The 14,529-nt window shown below is 36.8% G+C and overlaps 1 protein-coding gene across 1 annotated transcript in view; it reads right to left on the reverse strand.

The window, feature by feature from the left end:
* Positions 1 to 247: 247 nt before the first annotated feature.
* LOC150080056 (uncharacterized) overlaps positions 248 to 14,529 on the reverse strand; it is a 270,715-nt gene continuing 256,433 nt past the window's right edge. The window contains exon 4 of the mRNA XM_090381015.1: positions 248 to 1,167. Within this exon, the coding sequence (XP_090237141.1) occupies positions 1,061 to 1,167 (107 nt within the window). The 3' untranslated portion in view covers positions 248 to 1,060. The remainder of the gene's footprint in view (positions 1,168 to 14,529) is intronic.

A 14,529-nucleotide genomic window follows, 5' to 3' on the forward strand; every position in this document is an offset into this window, starting at 1 on the left:
GTGAGGTATGAAAGAGTGATAGCATTGATTTTCTTGATTGATATGAAAGAGCATCTTATTGATACAGAAGAGTTCCTAAAGAACTAAAATGAAAGAATTAAATGATCACAAGGTTGCATTCAAAACAAAACTTTATTTCAAATTTAATATGAAGCCAGTTGGAGATTAAACAATATCTTCTTTCATTTAAATAATGATGTAACATATTATTTAAAGTTCCTTTTGGACAAAAAATATACAGGTCCTTTTGTTGTCGAAGAAACCGATGAATGGAAGCGAAAAGATCTATGAACGCAAGTGTCCTCGACGTGGGATTGGATCAATCAACACATTTTTCCATATACAAGAAGAGTTCAGAGGCTGGGTACATGTCGATGGAGCAAGATCTAAGTATTTACAGGCTGGAGAGAAAAGATAGAGAGAATGTTACTTGGGATGAAACATGACTGGCATAGCTTACTTCGCAAAGAGAAGCCGGCATGAAGGAATAGCCAGCAAAGTACCTTTAAGAAAGCAAGTTCTTTACGTCCATCTAGAAAGGATATGTAGAGTTTGCGTCCGGCAGGGATGCTGATTAAATCCCTACCATTAAAACAGTCCTTCGCTATTTGGACACGACGGATTCGAAGACGTTGATGAAATAGCGCCCCTCCCCCCGATCAAAACGTCTCGTACTGTTCCGTTCCACACTTATTGCTGGCACATTTCACAGATGTGGCTGTGACGAATCAAGGATTGTAGTAAAGAGAACAAGGTTAATGTATCGACAGTTACGGAAAGAAACAAAAAAAAAAAGAAAAAAGAAAATAAAAACAAAAACGAGAAATGCCGGACGTGTGTCGGTCGTTGCAAGTCTCGGGGCTAGGAACAAAGGTCTATCACAGTAAGGCAAGCAAATGCACCGCGTACCAGTGTCCAGAACGGAGAGCGGACAGCCAGTGTTCCGTAAAAACTGAGGTCCAACCGCCAGCTTGTGTGGGTGGATAATGGCAAACAGTAGAGTCGTCATTGTAGCATCTTTCTGTGTTTGGAGAGATTTTCATCGCAGCAACTGTTTTTATCACCACAGCTCCTCGGAGATCCACATCCAGAAACTGGTGACACTTAGCGATAGTAATCTCAAAAGGTCCAGGCAACTGGGACGATTTCCTCTTCCAGCAGTGGTTTCTGTAAAGATAAAATTATTCGAGATGAGCATCATTGTCCATTTCATGTATTTTTTTTTTCAAACACACACACACACACACACACACACACACACACACACACACACACACACACACACACACACACACACACACACACACACACACACACACACACACACACACACACACACACACACACACACACACACACACACACACACATTTTGAGAGTATTACCGAAACATGTTGAGAAAGGCTATTGCATACTGGAGAACGTTGGGATTACTTGTAAGATCCTTCGTTAGATAAGAGATAGAGAGGGTCCAGGGATATTCTTCAGTATGGACCAGTGTAGTGAGTGGTGGTCCATCAGGGATCCGCACTGGAGGATCCTCCTGTTTATAAATTTCCTTAATGATATTAATGAAGAAGTACAGGGAAGTTAGGGATTATAACGGCTAAGTGATGCAAAAAAGGAAGGAGACGTTTCCTGCACTGCCAAAAAATAAAATAAAAAAAGAAAGAAAGGTTAATCACTCATATGACAACTTCCCTGTTGCCGAAAAGTGGCTATCCAATTCAGCTTTACTAGACTTTCCTCCTCAACCATCACAAAAGGTGTTTCATTGCTATTATCTTTATAAAATGCGCTTCGCGAAGGTAAACTGCATGTGGTGCAGCCTTCTGTTGTTCCCCAAAGTTTTATATTGTTGATCCTCAAGTCTTGTTTCTCCTATCAGCTTATATCTCCTTTCTTCGTTTTACTTCAGTAGCGAGGTAAATAAGTCTCTTTCGAGGTACTATATACCTCAATCAGCTCCCTTCGAGATGTCTAATTTCCAACCGTGACAGTCCGCACCTTCTAAGCCAATTTTCATATGAATATCGCATATAGTTTGCGCAAATATTTTGCTAACAAAGTTAACTAAAGTTGCTGATGATTTAAAGGTGGGAAGAAATTTTACGACTATAGAAATTTTACGACTGTAGACTAAAGAAATTGTTAAGTACACGATGCATCAATGGGTTCGATTTGCAGAACTCTGACTCGTTCGGAAAAGAAAAATAAATGCCTAATGAGACTCTTACCATCATTATGAAAACCAACGAAGGGCATCGGGAAATAGCTGTTACCCCACCCCACTGTGAAGTTGTAGTTCAGACAGTTTAGAAGAAAATATTTTTGTAATGATGAAATTTGTATTTCGAATCTCGAATGAGAATGCAGCTCAATGCAAAGGAACGATCATTTATCACGTCGTCGGGAAATAAGAAGTGCCGCTGAACAGTAACCTTCTCCAAAAATTAGAAATTAATTTTTGCGCCCCTTCAAATTTCACGATATTGCAAACCTTCACAAAGGAAAAATTTGGATTGAAATGTTATAGAAATATGGATAAAAGTAACTTCGAAATACCTCATAGAAATGTAATCAATCCATCTGACCTGTTGCATGAAGGCGAATGAACCGATAATTTTAGGCTTTTTCTCGGAGCAATAAGGGAATTTTCTGCTAAAATTGGAGCAATGAAATTTCGCTTTGTAATAAAATTGGTTAATATTTGACTAGCAGAGTGCCGTGTGTTGCTTTTGGATTACACTCGTAGTTTTAGCAGTTTCGGCTACCTTTGTTAATGAACTTCTTCATCTTTCGTTCTTCCTCTGAATAAAAGTAAAAAGGGTTCATAAAATTCAATGGGCTTCTGTAAAAAATTGCGATGGTAAAAACAGAATTGTTTTTTCTTATGCTGATATGAGACGCTCTTTTTCGTTTGAATCCTACATACACAGAACTAGTCGTTATAGAACCTGGCTTTAGCCTTCATTGAAACTAATTTTCCAAAACAAAAACAAGCTTAAAAGAAACTTAACTCGAGCTTAAAAGTATGCAACTGAGGATTCTTTTGCTGCTGTTTCCAGAGGTTGTTCCTTTTTAATAACAAATGATTTAGATACGGATTAGTTGTTGGAAAGATAATGCGCTACATAATGACAGGTTGTAGGCCACACTATGCTTTATATAATGTCTGTGAATTGCATGGTTGATGTGTTGTTTGCTAGAAAACCCGAGTTCCCGAAGGGGAAACCATGCTACCCTGGCCTGAGACTAACTCAGGCCCAAAGAAATCCATAAAAATTCCTCGCGTTATTGGTGGGATTCGAACTCAGGTCTTTACCACCCGGTGTGGGGAGGATGGTGATTACACGTACCAACTGTGCTACCCACGAGGGCAGATATTTGCAGAAAAGTTCATTCGATATTACTATATGCTTCTACAGGATTAAAATGCAACACAATTTAGAATGATACAATCAAAATAAAATTAATATTTAATACAGTATTTTGCATTACAAAACATTTCATGAAACAGAATACAGAATTTATTCGTATCTGTTGAAGAATGTGCTACAAATGTCTGTTTTGCTAGTGTAAATGTACTCATTTTAACGGTGGACAAAATAACTTCAAGAAGAATATATTCATCAATGGAGAAAATGCAGTTCACATCGTTTTTTATTACTACTCGCCGAGTAGCCACTTTATTAGGAACATCTACCTCATAGCGTCTGGTTTTTTACATGCGTTTTATTCGTCAGTGCAACCTAGATTCATCGTAGCACGGACTCAATAAAGTGTCAAAAGTGTGCCACAGGAACGCTGATCCATGTTTACTCAACTGCTTCCAACGGTTGAAAATTGGATTGCTGCGGTTTACTATTCCGAAGACCTCGATCCGCCTCATCCCACAATTGTGCTCAGTTATATTAAATTCTGGTGGCTGAGGAGGCCTCCGAAGTAGGCTGAATTCTCTTTCACGTCCCGAAAACAGTATGGTATAATTCTGGCCTTGTGACATGGTGGTATTATCATGTTTGAAATACCAAATCGCAGATGATTACACTACAGCCGTGAAGGAATGCGCCTGGTCGGAAACACTTTCCACATAACCGTGGCATGCAAATCTTGATATGTGGTATCAAGAGCTCCAATGTGCACCACGAAAATACTCCCGCACAATTACACTAATCTGTGTTGTTGGCACCTAGCAAATGGATTCATTGACTGATACTCTTTTCGCAATATTGTGGTCTTCCATCAGTTTGAAACAACAGGAACCGGGACTCTTGCCAGTGCCAGGCGAAGTTTTCCCAATTTTCCACTTTCAAGCGTTGGCATTCTTGAGCTCATTGCTGAACAGCTGAAAACCCCTCGTCGTTTTCAGATGAGAGTAGTGGAATTCAGTTCGGTCGTTGGCTGCGATAACTTCTTTGTTATCCTTTTTCCTTTTCTTTATTTATTTTTCTATTTTCTTTAGTTTATATATATTTTTATCTTATTCTATTTATTTTATTTTTTTATTTTATTTCATTTATTTTTATTCAACATTTATTTTTATCAAACATCCAGTTCTTTCTCGCACTCGCTTCCGCTTGCGTATTAATGATCCTCTTTCGCTGACTGTAAATCTTTTCCATAGTTTAGCCGATGAGAGCAAACTGCATTCCAACTTCGAGTTAAAAAAAAGCTTGCCCTGAAAAAAAACAATTCAAAATTTTCAAATATGTATCAATTAAATACCGATCTCAGGGTAATTCTCCAATACAGCAAAGATAACTTACTTCATCATTCTAAAACTCAGTCTTCTTCACTTTCTCGCAAAAAAAGATTCTACTTCTCCTATGATCACCTTCTCCATGATACTCAGATTCTAGACAAATACCCTGACTTGGGATTACCCTAACTTCTAATTTCTCCTAGCATAGGCGCATCGAAAATATTGATTTTTCTGCGTTAAAAAAAAAAAAAAAAAAAGAAAAAAAAAAACTGGGGTTTTCTTTTTCTCTGTCAGTGTTACTTTTTTTGTAAACAACTACCCGTTCTGTATAAAACTCAAATTCGTCTTGCCATGGAATATTTAAAATCTCAGTTAAAAAGAAGACAATTAGGTTAATTAATGACCCATCTCTAAGTCCCTTCACTCTCCTCTCTGTCTCATAAATGTTCTGTTTCCGCTACATATCTTTTCTACAGATACTTTCGTGGGCATTGCTCTTCTGAATTGACATCTGTAATTCTCCCACTCTCTTCCAAGCCAATTCGAACACGTGCCCCAACCAAACTCAGAGAACCAACTTTTTCTCTTCCCATTTTATCCCTTATACTTCTGCTCTGTGGAACAACCTTCCTTCATATATATTTCCCGAAAATTACATTCTACAGAAATTCATATAAAATGTCAACAAATATGTCTTATCAGCCTCCAACCCGTGCATAGTACCAGTGTTATAGGCTCTAAAATACTTTAATGTGTAAAGTTTTCATAGCAAGAGGAACAAGGAGTTGCATATTTTGAAATGTCTCTTTGGTTACTACCGTTGTACCGTACTGTTATTTGACTCGCCATGGCCTTTCTGTTACCCTACACAAGTCAGCCTCCCTTGGTCCATGGGATCAAAGAATTATTTCCGCTCATAGGATCGCTATTGGCTGGATGTTATTTGGTTACTGGATCAACCTCGAATATTTATTACTGCACACCGAGTAGACATTTTATTAGGAACACCTACCTACGATACCCCAGAGACACAGTCTTAAGAGAAAAGTCCAGCAGGATTGCAGTTTCCGTGGTAGTACTCATAGCCTTGTACATTATGTGCCATTCAGTGCACATGTGGAGCATCCATATGTATCTGCCCTGTACGTGTACCCTGTAGAGTATTCTAATGAATACTCCTGGTTCTAAAATGCTACTGCTGTTACCATGAAACTACTTGCTTTGACCTGCAAATATAGTGTGTTCTGTTTCCATAGTTACTTCGTTCATTGTGGTTGTGTATTTGTTTATTTTTTCGACAGAAGCCCAAAAATAAACAAACAAATACAACTAAAAATTCAAAATGGAGTTTTGAATATATGCATCAGTATTAATTTAATTTTCTCTCTCTCTCGAGATAGTTGCAGGTTTGTGTACAGAGTATTAAAATGCACAATTTTTTTCCCTACAAATGAGGCATCGAACAAGAAGTACAGAGATGCCAATGACTTATTTTTGCAAGCAGATTTCCTCAGCATAAATGGGGTTGCTAATTATCAAATGATTAACATTCAGTATTCTATATTGGAAAATGAAGTCAGTTGTTTACCAGAACAAACCTCTCATAATTAAGTAATTTAAAGATAATAACACAACGATGGAAAAACTAGCAAAAATACTCAGAAAGCAAGTGTTAATAGATGTAAGAACAGAAATTTGTAGAAGAATAGAAATATTGAAGTTTGAATATCTAATGCAAATGTTACAAGCATTAAACTACAAATAAATTATCTTATGAAAGGAAATTTTAATACCCTGTCCGTTATGCGTATATTCAGCAATTCACTGGCTACAAAGTTAGGCTATGCTTTTGTTAAATAAACAAGTATGCAATAACTCCATGCCGTTGTAAATAAATGCTTGCAAATCTCTTAATTGAAATTAGACGTTCCATAACTGTTACTAAAGAAGTATATGTTATATAATTTTATATGATATATTTATTACACCAGAACTTGACTTTGGTGCTTAACGTCATACACAGAATTACCGGCTTAAAAGAGCATCCTTAATGATCCAAATCAGTAACTGCCGAGACGTTTTATGTGATACTTGTCTTAATTGTTAATCCTGCTATTATCGTATAGTTCCACAGATAGAGAACTGAAGTCCTTAGAGAGTTTAATGCGGGTATGATGATCTTTTGTAGGAGATAACAAGACGTGTCCTATTGGACCAATTAAGTTCCGTTGACGCTAATTGTGCAAAAGATGGAACAATGAGAGAGAGAAAGAGCAAGAGAGTTATGAAAGGTCTCTTTTACATCCTACTTGGAGTGCTAAGATAGGGTTGTGCTCCTTAGATAGCCTTTTAACTGACAATTTTCATCCTCGGTCCTCCGATTGCAAACTGCACAACAGCAGGTGGTTAGACGAGATGGAAAGTGGATAAAGCATTCGTTAAACAAGTCGCTTTATCAGCAGCTACCACGAAACACGGGAATTCACGCCTCAAATACAACCCGTAGATAATTTATTTACGCTGAAAGGAGGTAATTGACCAAGAATGTCCTCAACATAATTTACAACTGTTTGAAGTTAATTATGGACTTTCCTAAGATGTCTACTGATTTTGCCATAGAATGATTTATTAATTTTAAAAGGTGTCTGCGAAGAAAGAGGGGACAACTGATATTATAAATGATACACAAGAATAATGTGTATAATTTGTTAATAATGTCTTCCCTATTCTGAGTGGAAACCATCTTATGCTGCAAGACTGCTTCTACTAAGAATAGGAAAGACAGAACTGCCGGTATTCAAAACAAATTAAAACCGTCTTTTCATCTCGAGGAAAGCGGTGAAAGTGGACTTATTCTAAGAGTGGTTGAAAGTAATGATTATTTCCGGAAACATTTCTCGTTAATGGCTCCACCACTTCCCTTATTTATAGCGAGTGTCAACAGTTTACCCAAGAATCACAGCTGGTGGCGTTGGACTGTTAGCTGCTAAGCGACACGTCTCTGGATGTTTATGTACATATGTAAATTAGGCAGGCTCTATGTTTCTACAATCCTAGTTTGGTGTGTAATTAACCTCTGCTCTCTGACAACACTTGTTATCGGAATAGAGCAGCGCTACCGGTTTAGCCGCCGCGTGGTCAAGTGTAAGAAGTGAACTGCAGAATAGTATAAGGCGCAGAATTATGGTAATTACCGCCAGTTCAGGTGGATGAGGATGCAAACATAGAAAAGGAAGTTCCTGCGTGGCTGTCTGATGTTAATTCTGTCACGATTTCTGATATGCGCTAGTTTGATGAATTCTTTTAGTGTCCTTCTTTCTCTGGGAGTAAGATAATTACTCTCGAAAGTCAAAGGAACTGAATAAAAGCATCGTTAAGGATCTTTAGGGAGTTATATTTCTTCGCTACTTTTAACATCCTTAATCGTGGTTATGACGAGAAGTTGAGATACGAAACAGTGAATTTGAATCTGGACTTTTAAAAGCACCAGCATCATCCGCCCATCATTCACTGGATGATGGGGGAAATTATCAAAATATTTTTAAAAAATGGATGAGTTAGCCGGCTTGAGGCAGAGGTACTGGCATTTGTTGGATTTTTCCTTTCCTCAAACAGATAAATCAGCCTTCGAACACATGTGCTGTTTACTGACGCAGCACACCAGCGCCTTATTTCTGAGTTATCTTGGTAATAACCCAAAAGAATATACAGTATAAACGATGTTCATCTATTGTTCTATTCATCTTGAATGACCACCATCTTCTTGTCCGTCAATCTTGTTTAACGCTGTCTACAGGAGTTTGAGGATCGCTGTTGTGGTTGAAGAATGTTTAAGATAATTCACCAGACACATTATTGCAATATAATTTCTGTGAAGAACTGCCTGGTCGAATTATTTTCATATTAGCATGTTGTTCAATATCACTTGATATCTTTCAACGTCTAATGAAATCCCTGAAGGCTTATATCGCCAATCCCCGCTAAAAGCGAATAATTTATTAATCCAATTTTGTCTATGATTATGCAATGTCCATTCAGTAAGTTTAAAATGTTGCCAGTTCCTAAAATATGGTACAATAAACGCCAACCTGCAACTTTAAAAAGAAAGATATTATACATGTTTCAAACAGACTTTATTTTAAATAGCGCTCTGCCAGTTAGCACTTGAGTGCATAAAGACTATTCAAGAGTGAGACTACAGGTACTCTTAACTTCATAGTATTGATCTTCGCGATCTCTACAGGTTCCACGGATGGCCTTAAGAATGTTTTTTTTTGTTTTTTGCATTTGTATTTATTTCAAAAAACAGTGCAGTTTGAACTTATTAGTCGCGTTCGCATAAATGATAAGCACCTATTGTCTTCGCCATGTCCATCCGTCCGTCCGCATGTATCAGAGGGACTCTCACTGGACGGATTTCCATGAAATTTTCTATTTGGGCTTGCTAAAAATACAGGAAGAAAAGAGAGAGTTAAAAAGTATATGGGAGAAGAAGAATAAATATTATTGAGTTGTAATTAATTTAACGGCTACGTTTAGTGAACCTATAGACTTTTTATGAAGTTTTCTATAAAGTTATAATCTCTATTACTAATTGATAAGGAGATAAATATATTTACTTTTAATTTCTATTAATCACGAAGAAAATGAAAAAAAAAAAGATTTTATTGTAGAAAATAAATCGAACTCGCTTGAAATATAATATACTATGTACATTAACTGAATTGGTTTATTTAATGTGATGAACAGTTCCGAAAAGACTAACATATCTATTTGACAGAGGATGTTAGAGGTCCACTACTATAGGAAAATTTATTTGGGTTACTGCCTAACAGTATTTAGATTAGATGCTCGATATCTGTAATCCTTGTAATCTTTTTCACATAGCTATTCATCCGTTTAAGCTAAATTTCTCCCTTTTCGACATCTATTTTGATGTTACTTTTGAACTGGTCAGTTGATCGAAGTCTCTTTTGCAAACAACTAATTTCAAATAACCATCAAGAAAGAAATCAAAACACGAGAAATCAGGGCTTCAGGTTGGCTAAAACCACAACGACTTCCTATCCATCAGTTCTTCCCATGTATTCACATCCAACCACTCTCTGAATATAAATGACAAAATAAAGGGGGTGCCTCGTTTTGTTGGAACTAAAAATGTTTAGCTATTAAAGGTTAAATTAATTTTTCCACCCTACCATGCAAAATCAAATCGGAATCACTATTAATAGATTCATCAGAAACTATCATCCTTTAATTGTTTGTCCAGGAATAACTGCCCACAGGGAATCCTACAAACATTTTGAGAATTAGGCCCATCTAGTGGGGTTTCCATCGCTCCACTACTGATACTTGTAAGTGTTAGCAATGAAGCGATGAGTAATTTATAAGTTCTATTTTAATCGAAGTGCATCCTTATTATAAAGCAGATTTCTGAATTAAGAGTTTGGTTCTCTATATTCATTGATGATATTCGTTCACAAAAATTGAACTGCTGTGCAATCGCCTCCGTGCAATTCGTGAACAACTCATAATTTGTAAAGATCGAATAGTTCATACAAATTCGACTATCTCCTATTCTTGAGCGACGTTTAGAACAGACCGATCCGGGTTGTTCGTACATTTAGCAGAAATAAGAGTAGCATTCGCATCTCTCGTGGATGTTCGAAGGCATCCAGAACGAGATGTCTGGAACGCTTCCAATATCTTTAAGCGTTGTAGAAAATTCTCAAAGAACGTGTGGCTTGACTCTGGCCCTTTGGGGGATAAAACATACGGAATTCCTCACCGACTTCAGGAGGATAAAACATACAGAATTCCTCACCCTAACTTCTATCAGTAGAATGCAGTAATACCAACTGAGTTCTCTCTTGCTTTCTCTGGACTAAAATTCTTACTGCCAAATGATCCGTACTGGAAGAGTAACACACAATAATTACAAATAATCAAATCGTGACTGCTAAAACAGCAGTCCTCTTATCGGGGGCTCAAAATAACATTATTATTATTAGCTAGCTTTTCGCGTCTATATATTACTTAATACCAATGGAGAATATTATTATAACTTTCATTACGCTGCTAATATTCCCTAAATACAGCAATTAAATTATTGAGTAACGCTTTCATAACTTTTGTTTCAACCTATAATCTAGGGAAATTGCTATTATCCTTTTCGCCCCTTAAGATTATCTGTCTAATTAGAGCATAAATAAAAAAACCTATGAAGGCATAATCTACTTCCTCATTTATCACTGTAACTGTGAATATTCTTCGCAGCTGGCTTACTTTTAGAGATCTTCTTTGGACTTTATCGGAAAGCTTAATACTTTGCTGCATGAAAGCAATAAAAACGCTTCAGTTACATTTTCCCATGGGACCACAGTCCTTTGGGTCATTATCAGCCCACTCCTTAAGACGAGCACGACAGCATTTCGTTCTCAAGGACATCTTACGTTAAAATTTGCAAGACAAGCTTAACAAAGTCGCTAACAGTTAAAAGAATTCTTAGGCAATTCTTAAAGGAAATCTCTAGATACGACTGATGGTATGTCTAAGGTGACAGCGTTTCTAATATGCGGAGTCATCGTATAAATTTGTCAGATGTAAACGGGTGAGTGGCTGCTTGCTAAAACAATAATCCATAACTGTAAACTTAATTGGGCGTTAGGCAGATACGGCAGGCTTCGGAGGCAGAAATACGCTAATGTAATAGAAGTTCGGGTTGTTGTAGCGTGACAAAGTGTCTTCGAGAATAGCCGAAGTGTTAATACTGCGCTGGTAATTAGCAAACTTCGAGACAGCCACAATAATAAAGCACCTGAAAATGCATTCGTTTAAAGTATCGTTCTTATGAGCGGTGTTTAGAGTTTAGACACTTTTATTACACGATTTATAACGCGAAGTTCGTAAAAGGCAAACTGTCTGAGGCAATATATTTCTTTAAACAAGATATGATGCATTTAAAATTATTTATTGTAAATTAAATATGACCCGTGCGTCTTGCAAAAGTCAAATCGTCCTTGGCGATGTGCTGTGGCCTTTCTCTGTCATTGATTTTAAGAAGGCAAATGATGAAGGGATGTTAATCGATGAGCGATCAATGCAAATTGTTTCCCACACAGGCACTTATGCTAATGAAGATGTTTGGTAATGAAGATGATCGCTCTCATTAACGAAGAATAATACGATAAATACGGACGGACAAAGATATCGCTCCTCGCGGCATTTGTAAGGCAATTTGAAAAATATTGGAAAAACGAGGCAAGAAAAAGCCCTTTTATAACCTCAGCACACAAAAAAGAGATCCTCATTTTATGATATTTTGAGTTACGTGTGGTTCTTTAATTAATTCTATTTGGATATTTGACTAATCCTTGTTTAAATTTGCATAGTTCCAGCAGTTAATTACTCTTGGACTAAATGAATTTAACCTACATCTAGTTTGTAATTATCCTTCGTACTTTAAATCTCTATCCCCCTTTTCGTATTTCCGGAGAAAGAAAAGCGACACACCCAGCGTTTGTGTGTATGGACCTTCGAAAGGGGAAAAAATCCTCCCCAAACTACACTCAGGCCATAATTTGGACTATCATATAAGACAAAACTATGAGACCGCTCGACAGAAAGCTGCCTTGCTTTACCAAAGACTGAAAATAGTCTATAAAGGTGCCCAGCTAAAGTATGAAGCACCTTTAAACTTCAGCCTGAGACAAGAATCGAACTGTGGTCTCTTAGCAACCATAATTGTTTTCTTTCTGAAAGGAGGAACATTTCAAGACTGACACTTTCAACAGAGTATCATATGCTGGCCAAAATTGTCTGTACAGAGATTATACAATCAGTAAACAAAAATTATTCCACTTGAACGATCTAGATTTGTAAGGAATATTAATTTTGCTGTATATTTTTATACGGTGATAAAATTTCGAAAATCCTAAATTAGCATCACCAGGCGTTTATCCTCTTTTGGTGTGCATAGCCTCTGAAACATCGCAATATATTTCAAATATATCGCGATGAATTTATATTATATTTATTTACAAATATATATACAAAAATATATACAAATTTTCGTAAATATATATTTCATATTTTTGTGATTACTGTATTTTTGTTTGCTATATATCTAATAACAGATAATCGACTTTTCATAAATGAAAAGAAATTGTAGACCTAATACTAATGCTTACTGTATAATAAATACGGTATTTATTATACAGTAAGTATGGAATGGAAGAGAAGAAACTGCAAGTTGTAATAACGGTATTTTTAAATAATGGAACTATAAGCCAATTTATTTGAAGGAAACAGAGTTGAGCAACTCTAAACAGTTCACCAGTTAGATAAGAACCATTTCGACAAATTCTATGGCAAAGAAATTCTTAATTAAATTTCCTATAATCTAATCGCATTCGGAATCTAACTGGTTGTCAAAAGATAACCGGATGCAGCTTAGAAAAATGGAAACAAACATCAAAACAGTTTTTTGTGTTCAGGGAAAGGATCTTGAAGATATTAAACGAGACAAAGAAGAGTACCTAAAATTGTAGACATAATGCTAAGAGACAAGTTGGAACAAATACAAAAACAGCTACAGTACAACGAGCTGGATAATAAGGCTACAACAGAAACCGATGAAGAGACACAGATGTGCATCACATCCTAGAGACTGATCATCGCCGGTAATCTCCAAAAGATAAACAGTTCAAGGAACAACCATCCACTAGCGGTCAGAGAGCTGAACAGAAATTATTCATATTAACCAGCAAAACCAAGCTGGAAGAAGGTGTTATTGCAGGATCAAATCCAAGAAAAACAACTAGTTAGTTAAGTTCTATTCAATATAGTTTACTTAAAGAGATATTTCGTATTAAGGCCTGACGTAGCCGATGGTCAGGAGCGAGAGCACAATAGCACGCTCTCTTTGAGTGGACCGAGGTTCAAGATCATGACTGCCAAATACGATTAATGTTTGTACTAATGATTTATTGTAAACTCCACTGATCTGGTTCTCGTGCGGGAGTATAAACAAGATAATTTACAATTTATTTATATGGTCTATTTAAAGGGACTTAAAGGGATATGCTATATAGTCTACTTAAATGGTTATTCTAGCCTAAAGTGGTACATAAATGAGCTTAGAGAACTTATGTCATCTTATGTGACAACGGAATTACAATTTTCAGGGGTATACTAGGGAAACAAAATCATTTTCAGGTTGTTGAAGACCGAGGAGTAAGCAGAAATTCTGTGATACACCTTTCGACTGTGAAAATACCTCATATATACGAGTGTATATATGTACACTGGTATATATCTACAAGTTGTTCACAAGGGTCATCATCGGGCGCCTCCGTAGCCAGGTGGGAAGGAGCAGCAGTGCGTAGCACACGCTTCATGATTAGATCGGGGTTCGAGCCCGTCACCACCAAATATGGAGGATGCGGAAAGGTCAGGGAATGACCTCCGCATATTCACGGAGCAATATGGCTTTGTTGCTAATGCTCCTAAAAACCAAATAACAAGCAAACAACAAACAAGGGTCATCACTAAAAGATTAGAAAGAGTATTTGATGAGAATCAACCGAAAGAGCAAGGTGGCTTTAGGACAGGATTCTCAACTATGGATCGCCTTCACGTAATATCGCAGCTAATGGAGAAAGCAAATGAGTATAAAATATCATTATGCCTGGCGCTTGTAGATTATGAAAAAGGCATTTGACTCCATACAACACAAGGCAAAGTTTCGGGAACTGGAACGACATGGCATAGATACCCCATATATTATGATTTTGAAGAAAATATTTGAGAATGCTACCTCCTTT

Source organism: Mastigoproctus giganteus, chromosome 9 (genome assembly GCF_048544385.1).
Source record: "Mastigoproctus giganteus isolate SK-2022 chromosome 9, ASM4854438v1, whole genome shotgun sequence".
Taxonomy (NCBI): Eukaryota; Metazoa; Arthropoda; class Arachnida; order Uropygi; family Thelyphonidae; genus Mastigoproctus; species Mastigoproctus giganteus.